The sequence below is a fragment of the Eutrigla gurnardus genome (genome assembly GCF_963514095.1).
Source record: "Eutrigla gurnardus genome assembly, chromosome: 2".
NCBI lineage: Eukaryota > Metazoa > Chordata > Actinopteri > Perciformes > Triglidae > Eutrigla > Eutrigla gurnardus.
In genome coordinates this window covers 7554002-7571811 of record NC_139916.1, presented here as the reverse complement: position 1 = coordinate 7571811, position 17810 = coordinate 7554002, and the positions used below count along the sequence as shown (strand labels likewise).

At 41.7% G+C, this 17810-nt stretch overlaps 1 protein-coding gene across 6 annotated transcripts in view; it reads left to right on the top strand.

The window, feature by feature from the left end:
- kaznb (kazrin, periplakin interacting protein b) overlaps positions 1-16325 on the top strand; it is a 93902-nt gene extending 77577 nt beyond the window's left edge. For 2 of the 6 annotated variants that reach the window (XM_084020078.1, XM_084020079.1), the window contains 13 exons: positions 3953-4144; positions 5964-6100; positions 7483-7653; positions 8942-9122; positions 9273-9406; positions 10224-10347; positions 12796-12986; positions 13068-13186; positions 13555-13786; positions 13959-14060; positions 14324-14490; positions 14605-14701; positions 15098-16325. In XM_084020078.1, coding sequence (XP_083876204.1) covers positions 3953-4144; positions 5964-6100; positions 7483-7653; positions 8942-9122; positions 9273-9406; positions 10224-10347; positions 12796-12986; positions 13068-13186; positions 13555-13786; positions 13959-14060; positions 14324-14490; positions 14605-14701; positions 15098-15259 — 2009 coding nt within the window. In that variant the 3' untranslated portion in view covers positions 15260-16325. Of the gene's footprint in view, positions 1-3952; positions 4145-5963; positions 6101-7482; positions 7654-8941; positions 9123-9272; positions 9435-10223; positions 11876-12795; positions 12987-13067; positions 13187-13554; positions 13787-13958; positions 14061-14323; positions 14491-14604; positions 14702-15097 lie in introns of those variants that run through there. The other 4 variants (XR_014597881.1, XM_084020081.1, XM_084020080.1 and 1 more) reach the window with 4 other exon arrangements.
- Positions 16326-17810: the final 1485 nt, after the last annotated feature.

Genomic DNA, 17810 nt, shown 5'->3' with positions numbered 1-17810 from the left:
TAATTGTTGTTGTTTACAAGGTCACTTTACTTACTACAGCAAGGAGTGTGAGCTTTTTGGAAATGACAGTGAAAGGAAAGAACAGTTATGAACTTTCAGCAGATGTTTCGAGGTGAATAAAGCAGGTCGGAGAAATGTCTCATGCTCACGCTCTTCAGTGGCCAACCAGACACGAGTTCCCAGGTCTTCTATTATCTCTTTAAAAGAAATATTATTTGAACTATTTTATATTTTCTATAGTAACTATCAGCTACTGTACCTGAGAGATTAGAGGAGAGGCAAAGGCAGCATTGTCAGAAATAGACAGAAATAGCTGAGTGGCAGCGCTGTTCTAACTAAAATTACACACATTTGGATTGTCAGGGAGACCAAGGGGGAAAAGTGACAGCCAAGCACATCGTAACGCCTCAGGGCAGAACAGTACGCTGCTGCCACTTCCCCCCTCTCAACCGTCCCATATTAGTTTCATTGATTCGATTTCACCTATGTTCCGTTGAAATTTTGTTTTTCATTATGTTTTACATGTCAATCTATCCAAATTACAAAAAAAGTATTGTTTTGTTTGGCCAGGTTTTAAGCTACATGTGTCTGAGATTTCAGCATTAGACATTTACTGTATATATAAAGAAAATCACATTCACGTTGGATAAGCCACAGATCACCATGTCTACAGTTTCCAATGTAAATACTCCTAATTGACCATTTCAGTGGAATTGCATTGCCAGGCAACAGCTTGGGGTCCATGTTTGCTTCCTGTCAGCTGATGTCATTCACTTGACTGCAACAGGAAGTAAACTTATATTTGTTATTTTCCATGGACATCTGGTTACATAATCTGTTGACAGTGATGTCTGTGTACTTTCCAGAGGGACAGTGTTTATGGAAAGAGATTTTGCTGTTGGAAGTTTTTATCACGAAACTTTTCACGGCTTGGACAATTAGTTGAATTAACAACTAGTCTATTGGCAGAAGAGAAAGCTCAAAATACTAAACTAAATCTATGAAGTAATGTCTCTGGTTTAGATCAGGCAAACCTATGAAGCTTCCTAGACAGTATGTCAGTTCACTTCCTCTAAAGGCCTCTGATTGACAGTCTTGTTGAAAATAGGAAGGGTTTTTTACAGTTTAAAGAGAAATAACTTCACAAGTTATCCTCCAAACTTAGTATTCCAACGTGGCTCAGTTTAAGCATGATAATTTATGTATATAAATAGCTCCACTTTAATCCTTCACACACCACATGGGAGACTAGTTCAGGTCTTTGACCACCAATTGACTCGTTTCCAGCCCCCGTTTCCCCCTCAGAGAGCGATGCCTCTGCTTTCTTTCAAGCCTAATGATTGATGAGCCAACGGCCACTACACCCCCACCTCTCTCTCTCTCTCTGTGTGTGTGTGTGTGTGTGTGTGTGTGTGTGTGTGTGTGTGTGTGTGTGTGTGTGTGTGTGTGTGTGTGTGTGTGTGTGTGTGTGTGTGTGTGTGTGTGTGTGTGTGTGTGTGTGTGTGTGTGTGTGCTGGCCTGTGACAGCTCTGCTATGTGGGGGAAAAGGGACTGGGAGTGATGGCCTCAACCTGCACTGGCTGTGATGGACACTCTAATCAGGCTCGGATGAGAAATTAATAGAATCGGCCCCCGCCGACTACGAGGGAGAGTGGCTTTCTCTCCTTCTGTGGGAGTGCTCTTAATAGCCTCGCCAAGCTCACTGCGCAACCACAAGGGTCAGAGCTGAGAGAGCCCAGAAGATAACAGCGTATCAGCTGCAGTGCGGACTGTTTATATGACTCCCGTCAGCTTACATCACTTTTCTAGATGGAATGAAACGGTGTATACGTTCTCACTTTTCGCTCGCAATCCACTGGACAACAATTCTACCACTGTTTCTAATTTAAAGATGTGCGTGTGACGATACCTAATGCAAGTGAAGCGCTCATACTTTGAGTAAAATCATCATCAATTGAGAATCTACCTTCACAGTTAAGAGCCGCTGAGAATTGAATCACTCCGTTTGGATCAAGCTGAACACAATTAAGCACACTTCTGTCCAGCGGCATCAAAAGCAGCAGCTTGGCTCCCCGGGTGACAAGTATAGGAAAGCCTGTAGGTAAACAAACGCATAAGCTGGTTCAGGCTGCAAGAAGGCTGTGAACGGCTGCTCTCTCAGGGAAACAAACTCTTTTTGTCACAAGCTGCCCGATGTGATTCCTCCGTCCTGAGTCGACAGAGAGCGATGGACTGTCCCTTCCTTTCGTATCGGAGCTGCTGCAGCCCTAAGAGGTCTGGCTGCAGGCTTTCTTTTTGTCTTTGAGTCGCACACATGTGCACACACACAAACACACACACCCATATATATACTTTGTTGCTTGCACACTTGCTCTTGAATTTTGCATAATTTTACATGGAGTCTTACGGATCTGCAGGAAATTAAGGGCACCGCCTCATTTTTTGTATTGGTTTTATTGGTTTTATATTTTTTTATAGCTCTGAGAGAAGCCTGCCTCTAGGGATGATGGTGTTTGTCAGTTGGTCGCTTCCACCACATGAAAGGTGAGGCCAAAGCGAAAGCGCCTTTAACATACATTCTTTAAAATGGCCAGCAGGTGGCGACGCCTCTGGTCTCAAAAAAGATTGTATAGAAGTCTATGAGAAAATGACCCTACTTCTCACTGGATTTATCAGTAACTCGTCACTCCGGTTGCAAAAAACAAGATGGCGAAGGTCAAAATGCCAAACTTGAGGCTTCAAACGGCAGTCCAAAAAGCATTGGTTGATGTCACGGTGACATCTACTTGACACAGAGAGCAGGCAGGCCGCAGCAGGATGAAGCTAACTATCTCTCTCTCTCACTCTTCCTCTGTCTCTTAAGAAAAGTGTAAAACTTACAATGCTGTGTTTACAAACAGAAACTGACCGCCATTGATGCTAACTTGACCGAAGACTCTTAGTCTTGTTATTTTTTCTATTTTTTTGCAGTGAAAAATAAATTATAAAAAAGTTCCCAGATGCCAAATTGCTAATTTTGTCAAAAATCCAAAACCCAATGAATTAGCATTTGAAGTTAAGAGAGGAACACATTTGCATATTTGAGAAGTTGATAAATAGCTTAAACTATTAATTAAAATGTGCTGCTGATCTACTACTTGATTAATTAACACATTTTTCCTGCATTATCCAATTTGCTACGTTTCTTTGCCACGCTCTTCCATCTTGTGTGGTATCATAAAGGCTTGTTGCTGTTGAAATAAACATTCATCATCTGGGCCGTAGATTTTACAGCGTAGATGAGTGTGTTAGCCGCTTACATGTGCTATTAGTTCTTATGAAAAGTGTCCAATATTCTGTAACAAACCTCCTGCCTTAATGTGTGCAATATAAATCACCCTGACACATTCGTCCCTCTGCTGCTGGTGCTCAACCCACGAAAGATCACTTCTTATCCATTTCATCTTTGCTGCTCGGCAAAGTCGTCCAACAGCTCCCGTCCATTACGTCCGTCCTCAGTTCCCCTTTTCCTCTCCTTAGTCTCTCGCTCCGGTCTGTTTGCCTGCTCTTCCCCGAGGGTTGGGAGGCGTTTCACACCCGATGGGAAACACTGAGGAGCAAAGCTCAAGCGGGTGTCACTGATATTTTATTAAATCTTATCAGACAGCCGTCTCTCACTGACACACCGGCCTCGCAGGTTTCAGTGCTCTCTGTCACTCAGCGCTGTCTGCATTCCTAAAAACCCCCGTGGCCACTGCTGAGGGGGGCATGTGAGTCTTGAGGGGGTTTGATGTGTTGATTTGAGTGCATGTCTTTATAATGTGCTGCATAATCGCACCCTCCTCTCGTTAACTCCAGGTGTTTAATGCTTTTCTCTTTCTCTCTTCTGGTTTCGCGATCCTGCACTTTCAGGTTTGTCATTCCTCTTCTGCATACTCCAAATTCTCACACACTGTCCCTCTCCTTCCCTCAGTGTTGTTGCGTGAGGAGGTGGCCCAGCTTCAAGAGGAGGTCCACCTGCTGAGGCAAATGAAGGACATGTTGAGCAAGGACCTGGAGGAGACCCAGGGAGGCTGCTCCGCCAATCAGCTCTCGGCCACCGAGCTCCGCGTGCAGCTGGGGGACAAGGAGCAGGAGCTGGACCGAGCCAAGGAGGCCCTACAAGGTGAGGAGCCGACCCGGGGTCCCACCTGATCCCCCAGAGCCTCTTCTCTACAACGGCGTCCTCGGATGTACAGCAAATACAGCTGTCTGTTAGTTTCATCAAGCCCAAAATATGTTGTTTTATATGTTTTGGATTGCAAAAAGCTATAAAACATCAAAATAAGCCTTCTTATGTAACACATGCAGTATAAAACCCGAAGAAACATTATAATAGCTCACATAAACAAATCATTATCAAGATGAAGTCTCTGCTGAGTAGTTAATGGAAGGAAAGAAATGCTCAAAGCCTGATAATATACTTCCCCCCCACATCTAAGTGTTTCATATTGAATTTCATACTTTCTCACAGTTAGATCTTACATTTCTTCCCCTTGACATCAAGGATGGCAAACAATTTGTAGCAAATATGGCCGCCGAGTCTGCTTTCTTCAAGCTGTTTGGAATATTTCTGTTTTGTAAACCAAACACATGCCCCCGGTTGATTTTCCGAGCAAATGTGAACAGCCAACTCCGTCTTTTTCCATCATCCATCATTGTTATCTCACTCAAGACGGTGTTGCATGGCTCCCTTCTTCCAGTCTGGCACAGCTTCATGCAGTTTCGACACTGAGCAGTAATAAGCAGCACCAGTAATAATAGTAAATTTCTTTAACGGCGTCTTTCATGGCAATCAAGGTCACCTTACATGAGATCAGTAATAAAACATGCGATATGAAACAGAACATAACTCGGCAATGAGTCAAATTCTGTAATCTAGTGAAACAAGTTGCAGGAGCTTATAGGCACATAAAGATATTAACAAAAAAACAAGAGATACTGTTTGTGCACGTGTTTGGATATCATTCATTCCCAGAAATGAGCAGCCTTGTAGACTCCAGGTTCACCTCATTTTAATTAACATCCATCAATCAAGCGATAGAAGCTTTACTCTGAAATATTAATGTGGTATAGACTGTGGGCCGGAATGCGGCACTGATTAGTGTAGCAGTGGCCTGTTTTTCCTTTCTTGTATGAAAACAAATCCCACCGTAATGCAACAGCTCACCTCTTTGGGAGGGGGGGAGTAAAAAACATTACATTAAGGATAATTCCTCACAACAAAATTAGTAGGGGAAACCGAAAAAAGGCAATTGGGGATTTAGTGCGGTGGAACGTTATTGTGTTGCATGGTTCTCTCTCCTGCGTGTGTTGAACTGCAAGCTCATAAAATGTGTTGTGTAACTGCTGCAGAACAGGTTTGAGAGCCGAGTGTAAAATATGAAGAAGCTGAGCCGATGTCAGGAGGAATGTCTGAGTGACACACGTCCGCAGCTCTGAAAAACACAGCTTTTCTCTGTGTTTACCACAATCTCTCACCAAAGATTGTTATTATTGTTGCTTATGAGGAACCCCACCAGTTGCATCATAACTTTTTTTTTCTTAAGAGAATGATGCAGGTCCAGTTGGTCTTCTCTGGGAGGAGCCAACAGGGTCTCAACATGCCACAACAGACAGTTAAACTGTATGAATTAATAATACACGTCCGAGCCACTTCTCATTTAGGACGATGACGTCATCTTCTCTACGAATATTTAAAAGAAAACACCAGCTGCAGACCCTCGTTAACAGAAGGCACAGTGACATCTAGTGGTTCCCTGCTGCAATGGCAACGCTTTTGTTTGGTGGTTTAGATGCAGCCAAATTGCACTGACATGCATCAGTTTGACGGTACAAATGATCCGTGTGTGTGTGTTGTGTGTGTGTGTGTGTGTGTGTGTGTGTGTGTGTGTGTGTGTGTGTGTGTGTGTGTGTGTGTGTGTGTGTGTGTGTGTGTCTTGCAGCCATGAGAGCTGACCGTAAGCGTCTAAAAGTGGAGAAGGCAGACTTGGTGAGTCAGATGCAGCAGCTGTACACGACACTGGAGAGCAGGGAAGACCAGCTGCGAGAATTCATACGCAACTACGACCAACACCGAAAGGTAACAGGCCCCGCCCATTTATCAGCATCAGTTGATTGTACACACATGCATGTTGGGGGATTAGAAATGTGCAGAAAAGCCAGAGTCGCCATAACAGTTCAGAGGTTTCCCACCGACTAACATAACTTTCAACTGGACAGTGTCATCATCCAATGTATTATAATAATGTATAATGTATAATAATGTAGTTCTTTTATGGCGCCAAACAGTGCGCAGTAGGCATATTTGAGTTGGGCTGGAACTACCCTAAATTGTTCCCAAGCCACCCCCAACAATTTGGCTTTTCATTTATTTATTTTTTTAAATTGTATTTTATGTATATTTAAAAAAGTTAGTTTTTATTTTCAGAATAATCTCATACTGATGAAAGGGCAAACATAGAGTTTTAGGATTATAGCATCACCGTCTGTAGAAAGAATAAACTTTAGAAAGAAGCATTTCTGTAAAGCCTATTTGTCTTTTTTGATTTTTTTCCTTACAGACACCCTGTCCTTATTTTGCTGAAATAAATACAAGAATAAATACATACAAAATACAGTTATTTGGTTAAAGTTCATATTCATGTTGTCAGATTTCACTGCGACCTTTAAAACCACCTTGGTTTATTCTACTGTATACTTTATGACGGAAACATTACTGAGCAAAATCACACTCTGATTGGACCAATCTACAGCAATTAAATGACATCATTTAGACCTGCAGCTCATCTAATGGAGGGAGGAATTAGATATGGTATCACTTTAAGACACGTTTACATAATCAGGGCTTGTTCTCAAAGTTAACATGACAGTAACTCTTGTTCAACAGAAGAGAATGGAAGAAGACAATGTTTGTTGCTTTTAACTTCTTCTGGTTGTTGTGTAATCCAGTACTAAATAGATGCAATGCTCCTCCTGGGGGCTAAGTGATTACTGATGCATTTAAACAGGAATAAAGAGAGGATTGTGTCCGAAAACAAGGTATTCCAACTTTATGGGCAACAGAGTAATAGAAATTACAATGTAATGAAATACTGTACATTAATCTTGTCTTTATATATGAGCACACATGATGACAGTAAAATGTTTATATGCTGCTCATAAATGCTTCCTGTACATCTTGAACACAATCCTAAATGTGTTTTTATGTGATGTGGAAAAAAGGACTGTATTTTTTTATATATTTGACTAAAATAATTGGTCTCATATGAGTACAAAAAAATAGGTTCTAACATCGACTGTAGCTCTGATATGCTTCTTGACTCGAATGTAGCGCTCCATTGATCAGTGATCAAAGTGAGCTTGGTGAGGATTAACCATGTCTTGTGTGTGTGTGTGTGTGTGTGTGTGTGTGTGTGTGTGTGTGTGTGTGTGTGTGTGTGTGTGTGTGTGTGTGTTCCTCAGGAAAGCGAGGACGCAGTGAAAGTGCTGGCAAAGGAGAAGGACATGCTGGAGAGGGAGAAGTGGGATTTGAGGAGGCAGACCAAAGAAGCCACGGAGCAGGCCAACATCCTGCGTTCTCAGATGGACATGAAGGAGAACCGAGTGAAAGAGCTGGAGGCCGAGCTCACGATGGTGAGCCGACCACACTCGCCCATTTTTGTTCTCCAAACATTCTGTTTTTTTAATGGTATAAATGCTTAACAAGGTGTGGGTTTTTGCAATCCCGTCTCTGTATTCATATCAGTTCAAACAGACGTGGTAAGCCGCTCTGCCACACATCCTCATCCCTTCCCTCTCTCAAAGCGTTAATTCTTTCTCCGGGCTGGAGAAGAAATTCATGGCTTTTTTTTTTTTGTGTGTGCTTTTTTTTCCTCTGCGTTGCTGCCTCGGAGGTACAGTTGTCAGTCTGTGCGTCATTAATCTCTCTCCTCCCTCGGCGAGTCATAACCACCCACAGATCCTCACATCAAGCTGCATCGCAGATCAGATTTGTTGGTACATCAGTGCAAAAAACTGCAATCACACTCAAGCAACTAAGCAACTAAACCATAAAATATCTTCCTTCTCTTCTCTTTTCCATTTTAATATATTGTTGGGTACAACTGGTTGTTTACCACAAAGTGGACGCCCACTTAATGCCTTTTCAGAGGCTTCCAAGCACTAAAATCCTGTGGAAATCATCAAATATGTATAGTTTTGGCACAGAAATGGTTTGTAATGTGCTGTATTACAATGGCCTATTGCCTGTTTCTGTTATTCCATCTTTTTTGTTGTTGTTGTTGTTGTTAAAGATCCCATGAAAAGACCAAAACCAATAATGTGTTGCTCCATTTTTTCAACACTTTCCTAATTTCCTACCCTGCTGTGGCACTCAACCCTCAAGCCAATCCTTTTCTGCTGAAGACGTAAATCTATTTAGTATTTTAGTTTCTTTTTCTAAAAAAAAAAAATCCTAAAACAAGTGGGTCGTTTTTAGGAAACATTACTCTACCTGGAGCAGAGTATGCCTTTTGTTGGGAACTATTTCCAGCAGCGTATTAATACGCATGTATTGCTCTGGTGAGTATTTATGGGAATAACTTAAAATAAACTACAGGGCATAAAATAGAGGAACATGTCGTCCAGTGCAGAATCGTGTGGTTTTTAATAGTTTGTGGAGAACAGTGGTGCTTTATAGCACGGAGGGAAACGATAAATCACACTTTGGCTGCACAAACAGAACTTACAAGCATCGGTTTGTTGGTTTTGGTTATTATTCACATTGAGAACACATAGTTCTTTTGTGAGTAAATGTGAGACGAGACATTATTTATGCAGTATAAGTGTTTTACATAAATCATACAGAATAAGATACATTTTAAGTTAATTATAAAGATTACAAATCTGTGTGTTTGATTTGTGTTTGGTGTGTGTTTCCCAGGCGAAGCAGTCTCTGGCCACCTTGACAAAAGACGTACCGAAGCGCCACTCGTTGGCGATGCCCACGGAGCCCGTGGTGAACGGCAGCCAGGAGTGGGTGATGCAGGCCGACCTGCCGCTCACTGCTGCAATACGCCAGAGCCAGCAGACGCTCTACCACGGACACACCATGGACAGACAGGGTAAGCTGTCTTCCTGCATCTGCTTCTCAGTCGCCGCTGCTTTTTGGTGTCGCTGTCTTCAGACTAACAGAGGGGTTTCCTGGAGGTTTCTCATACTAACTGGGTATTTTTCAACGTGTGTGAATATGTGTGTGTGTGTGGCGCGTCCAGCCGTGGTCAGGATCAGCCCCTGCCACTCTCGTCAGCCCTCCGTCATCTCGGACGCCTCAGCAGCCGACGGAGACCGCTCGTCCACGCCCAGCGACATCAACTCGCCTCGCCACCGGACCCACTCCCTCTGCAATGTAAGAGCTGCCTGGCCTCCTCGACAAAGTAATCACACCTCCACACCTGCCTTGTCCTCTGTTTGTGTCCGTCTCCCTGTCCTGTTGGCCTTCTGGGTGTCAGCCTGCCTGCTTGGTCGTGGTGGTGATGTCATGTTGCATTTAAGTCATAGCAAAAGCAGTTGTTGGACATTTTTTGGATGTGTGTTTATTCGCTGTCTTGTTGAGGAAGAAGCTGCAGCCGGTTAGCTTAGCATAAAGACAGGGAGGGTACAAATTCTTCAATGGGAGCAGAAACTTCCTGGAGTCTTGTTGCCAGGCAACCGGCCGTCTTGGTGTGATGGAGGAATGTTTACGTTTCTGTGTTCGTGGGTCTATTTTCTCATAATAATAAAAAGATTTGGAGGTTATTCGGAGTTTGCAAATAACAACAATAACTGCAAATAGCAGCCTTTTTATTAATATTATTTAAAATGAAAATAGTTTTGTATATTTTAAACTGAATAGCAAGAATGAATACATTTTTACTAATTTTATAAATGTGTCTTCATTGATTAAAACTGTGCCCCTCGTGTCAAAATGTCTAAACCCACCCCTGCTAAGAGGTTCTGGTAGGCCATCACGTTTGGACAGAGCCAGGCTAGCTGTTGCCAGCTGTTTCCAGTCTTTGTGCTAAGCTACGCTAACCAGCTGCTGAAAGTAGCTTCACATAAACTGCACAGTCATGAGAATATAAGACAGTGACTAAGCACATTTCCCGAAATGCCAAACGATTGCTTTAATGCAGCTGTATGGAAGGACAAACCCATGCTGTCCTGTCTCCCTCTGCTCCCTTCAGTCCATGGAGGACCTGGAGGACCAGAAGCGTAAGAAGAAGAAGGAGAAGATGACTCTGGGATCCCTGTCGCGGGTGTTTGCTCGAGGCAAGCAGCGCAAGTCACTGGACCCCGGCCTGTTTGATGGTACAGCCACCCCTGATTATTACATAGAGGAGGATGCCGACTGGTGATGCTGTGTGCGTGTGTGTGTGTGTGTGTGTGTGTGTGTGTGTGTGTGTGTGTGTGTGTGCGTGCGTGTGTGTTGAATTTCCGTGGACATCCACCTGGCTTTAACTGTGTGTTAAGAGTGTTTTGTATGTGTGGGTTTGTGTGGAGAGGAGAGGGATGTCAATTTTAAAAAGAAAAGCCTAAAAGAGACTGCTATCCCCATAAATGTACAGTATATTACCCTTAAATTGTATGTTTGTAAATTATATATATATTTATAGATGTACATGTATGCATATGTATATATGTTTACATGCATATAAATATATACATGGGGTTATTATTATGTGTAGAGATGTTTATGCTGTATTATCTTCCACATGTCTTAATGTTTTATGTTTTTTTTATAACTGGAGACTTGAAGGAATGCTGTTCATATGTAAATAGGAGTTATTGTGAGACTAGTGTTTTTATTGTATGTCACTTGGCTTTTGTTACTTTACAGTTGCTTTAATCATGCTTTGCGACTTTGATTCCTAAGTTTCTTCTTATTCCCAGTCTTACTTGGCCCCTTTCTTATGATGACAGAGGAGATATTACCTGATTGGCTTTCTTTTTTTCCCAAGTTTAATTGGCCAAATTCTGTGGTTTCAAATTGCTTGTTGGTATGGGGAAATAGTAGAGATTGCCATCATGTTCATTTTAGAAATGCTGGCTACCATTTAAACATCTCACAATTTCAGCAGGGAGTTCTTTTGCGTAGCTTCCTCATATCTGTTACACAACACTTTATCTGTTACAATCATTAACGACAAGGGTTTTACATCCAACCTGAACACACACACACACACACACACAAAGGATTAACAGTGATGCATAGTCAGGCACGCCTCTCATCTGCTGCCGAAGCCATGTGCGAATGCCAAAGGTCAAACACTCATCTCTAGAAAGTCTGTGTACCATTCTGTCACTGTTAGCACTAGCCGCCCCTGTCTGACTCACTTCTTACTGAGAGCTATCCAACGTGCCAATATGAGTCAAAGGAACGTACATTAAACACCTGCATGATCCCTCTGTGTTGCTTTGATTAGGTGTCCATTCATTGCCAATCAAATTAATAATCTCCACAATCCTGTGTTACCTTTTCCCCCTTTTACCGACTTATCTTCCTTGCATTATGAATGCACGCCCTCCCCCCCTCCCCCCTTTTTTTTGTTTGCTATTTTTATATTGCTTTGTGTAGAATCCCTCCTCATTTACCTGCAAATGTGGCTCTAATAATTCTATGTTAAATGCTTTGTAATTTAGGAGATGTTACATAAAAGATTAAATCTATTGAAGTATTTTATTTAAGGAAAAAAAAACATATAGAAGAGGTGACTTCAAATATTTATCTGGCTGCAGTTGTTGCAGCCAGATTTCGAGGAGGTTTTAGCATTTTCAAAAATGAATTATAATTGAAATGAAATCTTATTTTAAAAATAAAACTAGTAACTTGAATACATCCTATGTGGCAGTTTTCTGTTCCATGAGTAATCTTGTTCTTGTGTCCCAGTCTAACACGTCTCTCCCTCTCCTCCTGCCATTTTCTAATGGCAACTCTCTCCCGCCAGTGAGTAACTCCTCATCTGTGATTACCAGCTGTCTGTTTCTGCACTCTGGGGATTATTCATATGACTCAGGTCCATTGGAGAAAAAAAAAAAAAAAAAAAACAAGTTTGTGTCATTTTTTTTGTGTGGAAACTCTTTCGAGAAAGAGATGTTGGACGTTGCATGCAACGTTTTTTTGTCAGCATGTGGAGACGAACCAGGTAAACACGCAGAGTTCATCCTGGATTCGTTGGTTCAGTATGAATCAGTGTTTTCCTGCATGATGTTTTATGAATAATCCCTGTGTCCTTAATACATTATCCTAATGGTCTTAAATCCCATCATAATCATCAGAGAGTTACTGGTGTATTTTAGCAACTTTACTAAAACGTAGTTTTAAAACTCACTGGGCAACTACACTCGTGAAAGAAATAAACGGTTCATATTTTCTTCTCAATTTCAGGTTTAGATGGACCCAATCGTGTAGTTTTGTTTACTTATTTTCTTTTTTAAAAACCCGGTAAGCTCTTCCAATATACAATACATTCCATTCAAAGACACAGGAAGTGTAGCTCCAATTAATTATTTGGCTCCATCTAGTGGACATATGGTGCAATGTCAAAACAAACAATGAGATTCTGATATTTAAGTGCATCAATTGTGCATCTCTGTATCATTACGCGCTGATATGGAGGTGCATATTTTAATGCAAACACCCTCTGATTTTGAAGTTAACATTTTTCCCCAGATGAGTCACTTTTGTCGATTTCCATCTCCCTCTGACCCTGAACCCCTTCCTGTACGCCACACCATAACCTCTCCTGATCAATCCAGACTCTGACAGCCTCACACAGCAGAGCCTGTCTGACGGAGAGGAGCAGCTGGACCGCCTCCAGCAGGCCGAGCTCACCCGGAACACATGCATGTCACTGTGGAGGGCCGGCGCGGTCCAGGCGTGGCTGGAGGTTGTCATGGGGATACCCATGTACATACGAGCCTGCTCTGAAAACATCAAAAGTGGCAAGGTAAGCCTTTTGGTATACAAGCGGCTGAGCGTGTTGTATGATGCTGCTCTCGCTTGCTAAAAGTTGATTTTTGTTCTTCAGGTGCTGCTCGGCCTCAGCGATGAGGATTTGGAGCTGGGTCTGGGGATCAGTAACCCTCTTCATCGCAGGAAGCTGAGACTGGCCATTGAGGATTACAGGAGAGCTGAAGGGGACCAAGGGTGAGCAGGAGCTAACAAAAACACTGGAGTTTTATTTTAGCTGTCAGCATTGGAAAAGTGGACAAAGTACATTTACTCAAGTACTGTAGTAGAGTACTTGAGTATTTCCCTTTCATGCTACTTTATACTCTATAATCCACCATATTTGATTGACAGCTTTAGTTTCTTGTTACTTTACAGATTATGATTTATTATTCAATGTTTTTGTATCAGCAGCACTATTTTCGACAGTCTAAGTACATTTTGCTAATAATACTTGCATTTAAATACATTTTTTTTATTCAGAACATAAACTTGCAATGAGGTATTTTGCTAAAGTAAAACATCTGAAGACAAAGCTGATCTCTGGGGGTCTGATGATCTTGTAGACTGTCGAAAGCGTCTGAGATGGACCATCACTGGGTTGCCACATCGTGGCTGAGTGACGTGGGCCTACCTCAGTACTCGCAGACCTTCCAGACTCATCTAGTGGACGGGCGAGTGCTGAACTCTCTGAGCCGCAGAGACCTGGAGAGATTCCTCAACATCAGCGACCAGTTCCACCAGACCAGTCTCCTCCTGGCAATCCAGCTCCTGCAGATACTCAGTTTTGACAAAGAGGTCAGATTATAAATCAGCATTTACATGAGATTAGATGAAAAGAAGGCTGTTTTACTCGACTACACTCACAAAACTGAATGTGGTTTCCATTATCTCACCTCATCCTTCCCCGACTGTGCTCCATCGGTCCCCGCTACGTCAGTGCAGTTATCTGTGTGTTGTGTGATTGCAGGCCCTGCAGGCGCAGCGGGCAAAATGTGAGCACCAAGACAGGGACCCCATTGTCTGGACATGTCACAGAGTAATGAAGTGGATCAGAGACATAGACCTCAAGGTGGGTAGGAGGTCAGTGACGGTATCCCCCCTTGCTTGGCAGATTGCAACTAGATAACATTAGTCCCTCAAAAAGTCCTTTAGCAAGACACACCCCCAAGTTCCACCCACCTCCAAAGCAGCCCACTGCTCCCTAAGGTCATATGTCATGGATGAACCACAATGAGTGATGGTTTGCTCGTCTTAATTGCTTTTAAACCTGACTTTCGCACCAATGTGACGTTTGGCAGGACTGTAGATGAAGTCTGCATGTGTTCTCTCCAGGAGTACACGGAGAACCTTCAGGGTAAAGGGATTCATGGAGCTGTGATGGCTCTGGACGCGTCCTTTGACACAGATGCCATGGCTAAAGCCCTGGGGATCCCCAGCAGCAAACACATGCTGCATCGGCACCTACACGAAGAAATCAAATCCCTCGCCATCCCTCACAGGTATCTGGTTGCATACTTTTCTATTCCTTCCTAACCTTTAAAATATGACCAAATGAATCCATGTGATTAAACATAAACAGCACAATCATATTAAAATATGTCTTGTATTCACAGCAGTGCAGAGCAGGGCAATGATGTTATGGGCTCCCGTTCTCCTGTGGCTGTGAACCGCTTTGCTGAGGAGAGGATGTCCATGAGGAGATCAGGAAAGGTACTTCATAGCGCGACATACATGCATGCAAAATGAGAGCATTTACTCCCTAATTATTTTCATGACAATTCTGCATAACAAAACTTAAGCAATAATACATTTACTCAGCAGAAGAACTGAATCTTTTTTTTGCTTCCTTAATGCTAGGGTAGGAAACATTGTAGAGACCAGACATTTTAAAAATACCCTGTCCAATGTATAGTTCATTCAGGCCAAGTGAAATGATCGGACAGGCTTATTACAGTCCTCCGACAGCCACAGAAAAATCTATTACTCACTTTCCTTTTATGTGATTTATTTCTTTGTGTGAGGAGATGTTTTCATTTTTTTTTAAAGGTCGTATTTTGAGAAAAGAAACTCCACATTCCGTTTTCTGCCCTTTTGAAATGTTTCCAGAGTCCGCTGAGGTTACGGGCCAACAACCACTCTGTGGAGCGAGGTCTGGGCTTCCACGGCAGCTGTGGCTCTCTGCCCAGAGAGGCCCGGGTTCAGGCCGTTCCCCGGGCCAAAGGCAGCCCGATGCACACTTACAAGAGCGTCGAAATCACCAATGTCTGAACCAGCCTCAGCATTCCAGATCGGCCATGCTGTTGCTATCGTTTACATTGTCGTTGTAGTTATCCGCTGCTGAGAGCGAGCTGCTCTCAGTGTTGCCGGACTTTTAAAGCTATGGTCTACATTCTGATAATCAGTTGAGCCTCTGAGACAGATTTGAAAAAGAGCATCCCCCCCAAACCAAACCCCTCCCCTCAGTGTTCCAGGATTCGACGAGGCGGGATGACGAGGAGCGGGGGAGACGAGGGGATTGGATGGAGGGTACGAGCCAATGGGAGCCTTCTGGAGCAATGGCTCCCATTGGTCAATTTTTATGCAGGCCTACGGCTGATAGACTGTATGGATTTTTTTTATTGCAAATTGTAGACCATAGCTTTAAGAGGAAGTTGACGTAAAAAGGGTGTACCACTTGACTTAATAACTCAAATATATCAACATGTTTGACCATTAACAATAAACAGAAACAAAGATCATTTTTCACCTTAATGGAGCTGTTGTGAATATAATGAAGTTGGAGTCATTTTAGTTTTTCTTTTTCCGACTAAATGTCCAAATTAGTTTTTTATTATGAGCTTATAGAAATAATAATAATATAAAGTAATTTGTACAGCACCTTTAAAAACAAAAGTTTACAAAATGCTTTGACAGACAAAGCAGAAGCACATATACATAACTATATACACACATTTTTAAGATTGTTCAATAAAATAATAACTAAAAATGTAATTTAATTAACAGATAATAGGGAAAAATAAGATCTTGTTCTCCCTGGATGCCTTACATGAAATAGGTCTCACTGCTCTGTTGTTTACTTCCCTTCTCTTTCCTAGCATGTCAGTAAATGAATGATCAGGGAGGAGAAGTCATTCTAACATGCTTACACTAGAGAAACATATCTGCTGTTAATCTTCTGAGGAGACCTGAACTGTGTCGGGTCAGCAGCTCTACAAGATGACATGTTGTTATCACATGTTGTTATCACAGGCATCACTGTTACTGTAACAGATGGCGGAGCATAGCCTACAAGAATGTTCAATTTGGATATTTGGGGGAGCTAAAAATGGCAAAATGTAAAACACTGCATATTCGAGCACACAATAAAATATTTAAAATAGTTCTCTGGTAAATCCATCGTCTCATTAGTGTTACATAATTTATTCATTTAATTAAAGAACTGAAGTTGTTTTAATTTGTTTTTTTCATTTGAATATGAGACAACAATCCAGGTTATATGTACAGTTGAATGTTGGGTTTTGAAAGTATAAAAATTCAAACATATGATCCGCACATCCTGTATAAGCACTGAAGAGATGTTGTTACTTATAATATGAACTCAATGGACAGAATGTTTTGGTATATTTTGTACAGTTTAATCATGTTTTATAACACACGATTGTCTAAAGTTCTTCCTGAGCATGAAAACACACATAGGAAATGTCGCAGGGCCAAACTGTGTGCAGCCCTGAATGCCTGAGGTTAACCCAAATAGTAGAAAACAGGTTTGACTGGGCGTCTCCTTCAGTCACCAACAGCAAAGTTGTTTAAGCGGGAAGATTAGACCAGTTCAAACTTGTATGGAAACAGAAAGGAAGGAATCTGTGTTTGAACACTGCTCATCTGCTTTTAACACAAACTGTTTACTCTCTTCACCCAGCTGCCGGAGCCTAAGCCAACATTAAAGGTGGAATTATTGTCAATTTACAAACGCCTGCTATTGTTATTTTTCAAGATAAATGCATTAAAATCTCTGTTGAAACCAAGGAAGTCCTTATCCAGTGAAGATCTTGGAAGGCTATATGTGTTTTAAGTGTTGATCCATATGCATATTTATGATGTTTCAAACGTATGCTCATAATTTGACCAAGTTTCACTGAAGCTTGTTGATCTGTTTGATAAAATGCACTTTTTTAATTGAATGATGCATCAAACTTCCTGTTTGTATTTTGCACCGACAGAGATGCCGTTACCTGTTATCACAAACAAGAATGGCCTCTGCTAATGGCCGTTATTTTATCATGTCAAAGGACAATCAACGTAATTTCTTGAGCTTGGAGTCAGAAGTTTAAACCATCCCACCGCAAACAAAACAGCAGATTCCTCAGCAGATGGGGCCGTCATGCAAATGTATATATGTTCAAATTTCTATTTTCCCTGGCCACTTAAAGGATTTTTTGTACATATTTAGAATTTGAGATTGAAATGGGTAAATTAATCTGCTCAAGAAGATTTCATGACACAATGGAAACTTCCAGAAAAGAGTGGACCTTCTTGTAATGTTGTTTTAATCAGCCGTATCTATGATGTTTGTGATGATATGAATAATATCCTCTTCTAGACAATCAAAGATACTTTTTGATTGTTTGTATTGTTTTTGATTTAATAATACATGAAGGGAAAATTACTTAATTCCATCTAGTCAATTTTGAGGATTTTCTGCATTTCTTTGTTTTATATGAGGGAAAACAAAATATCTTTGGGTTTTAATTTGGACTGTTTGTCAAACAAAATATGCCATATGAAGATGTGCTCTGACATATTTTTCCTATTTTAAAGA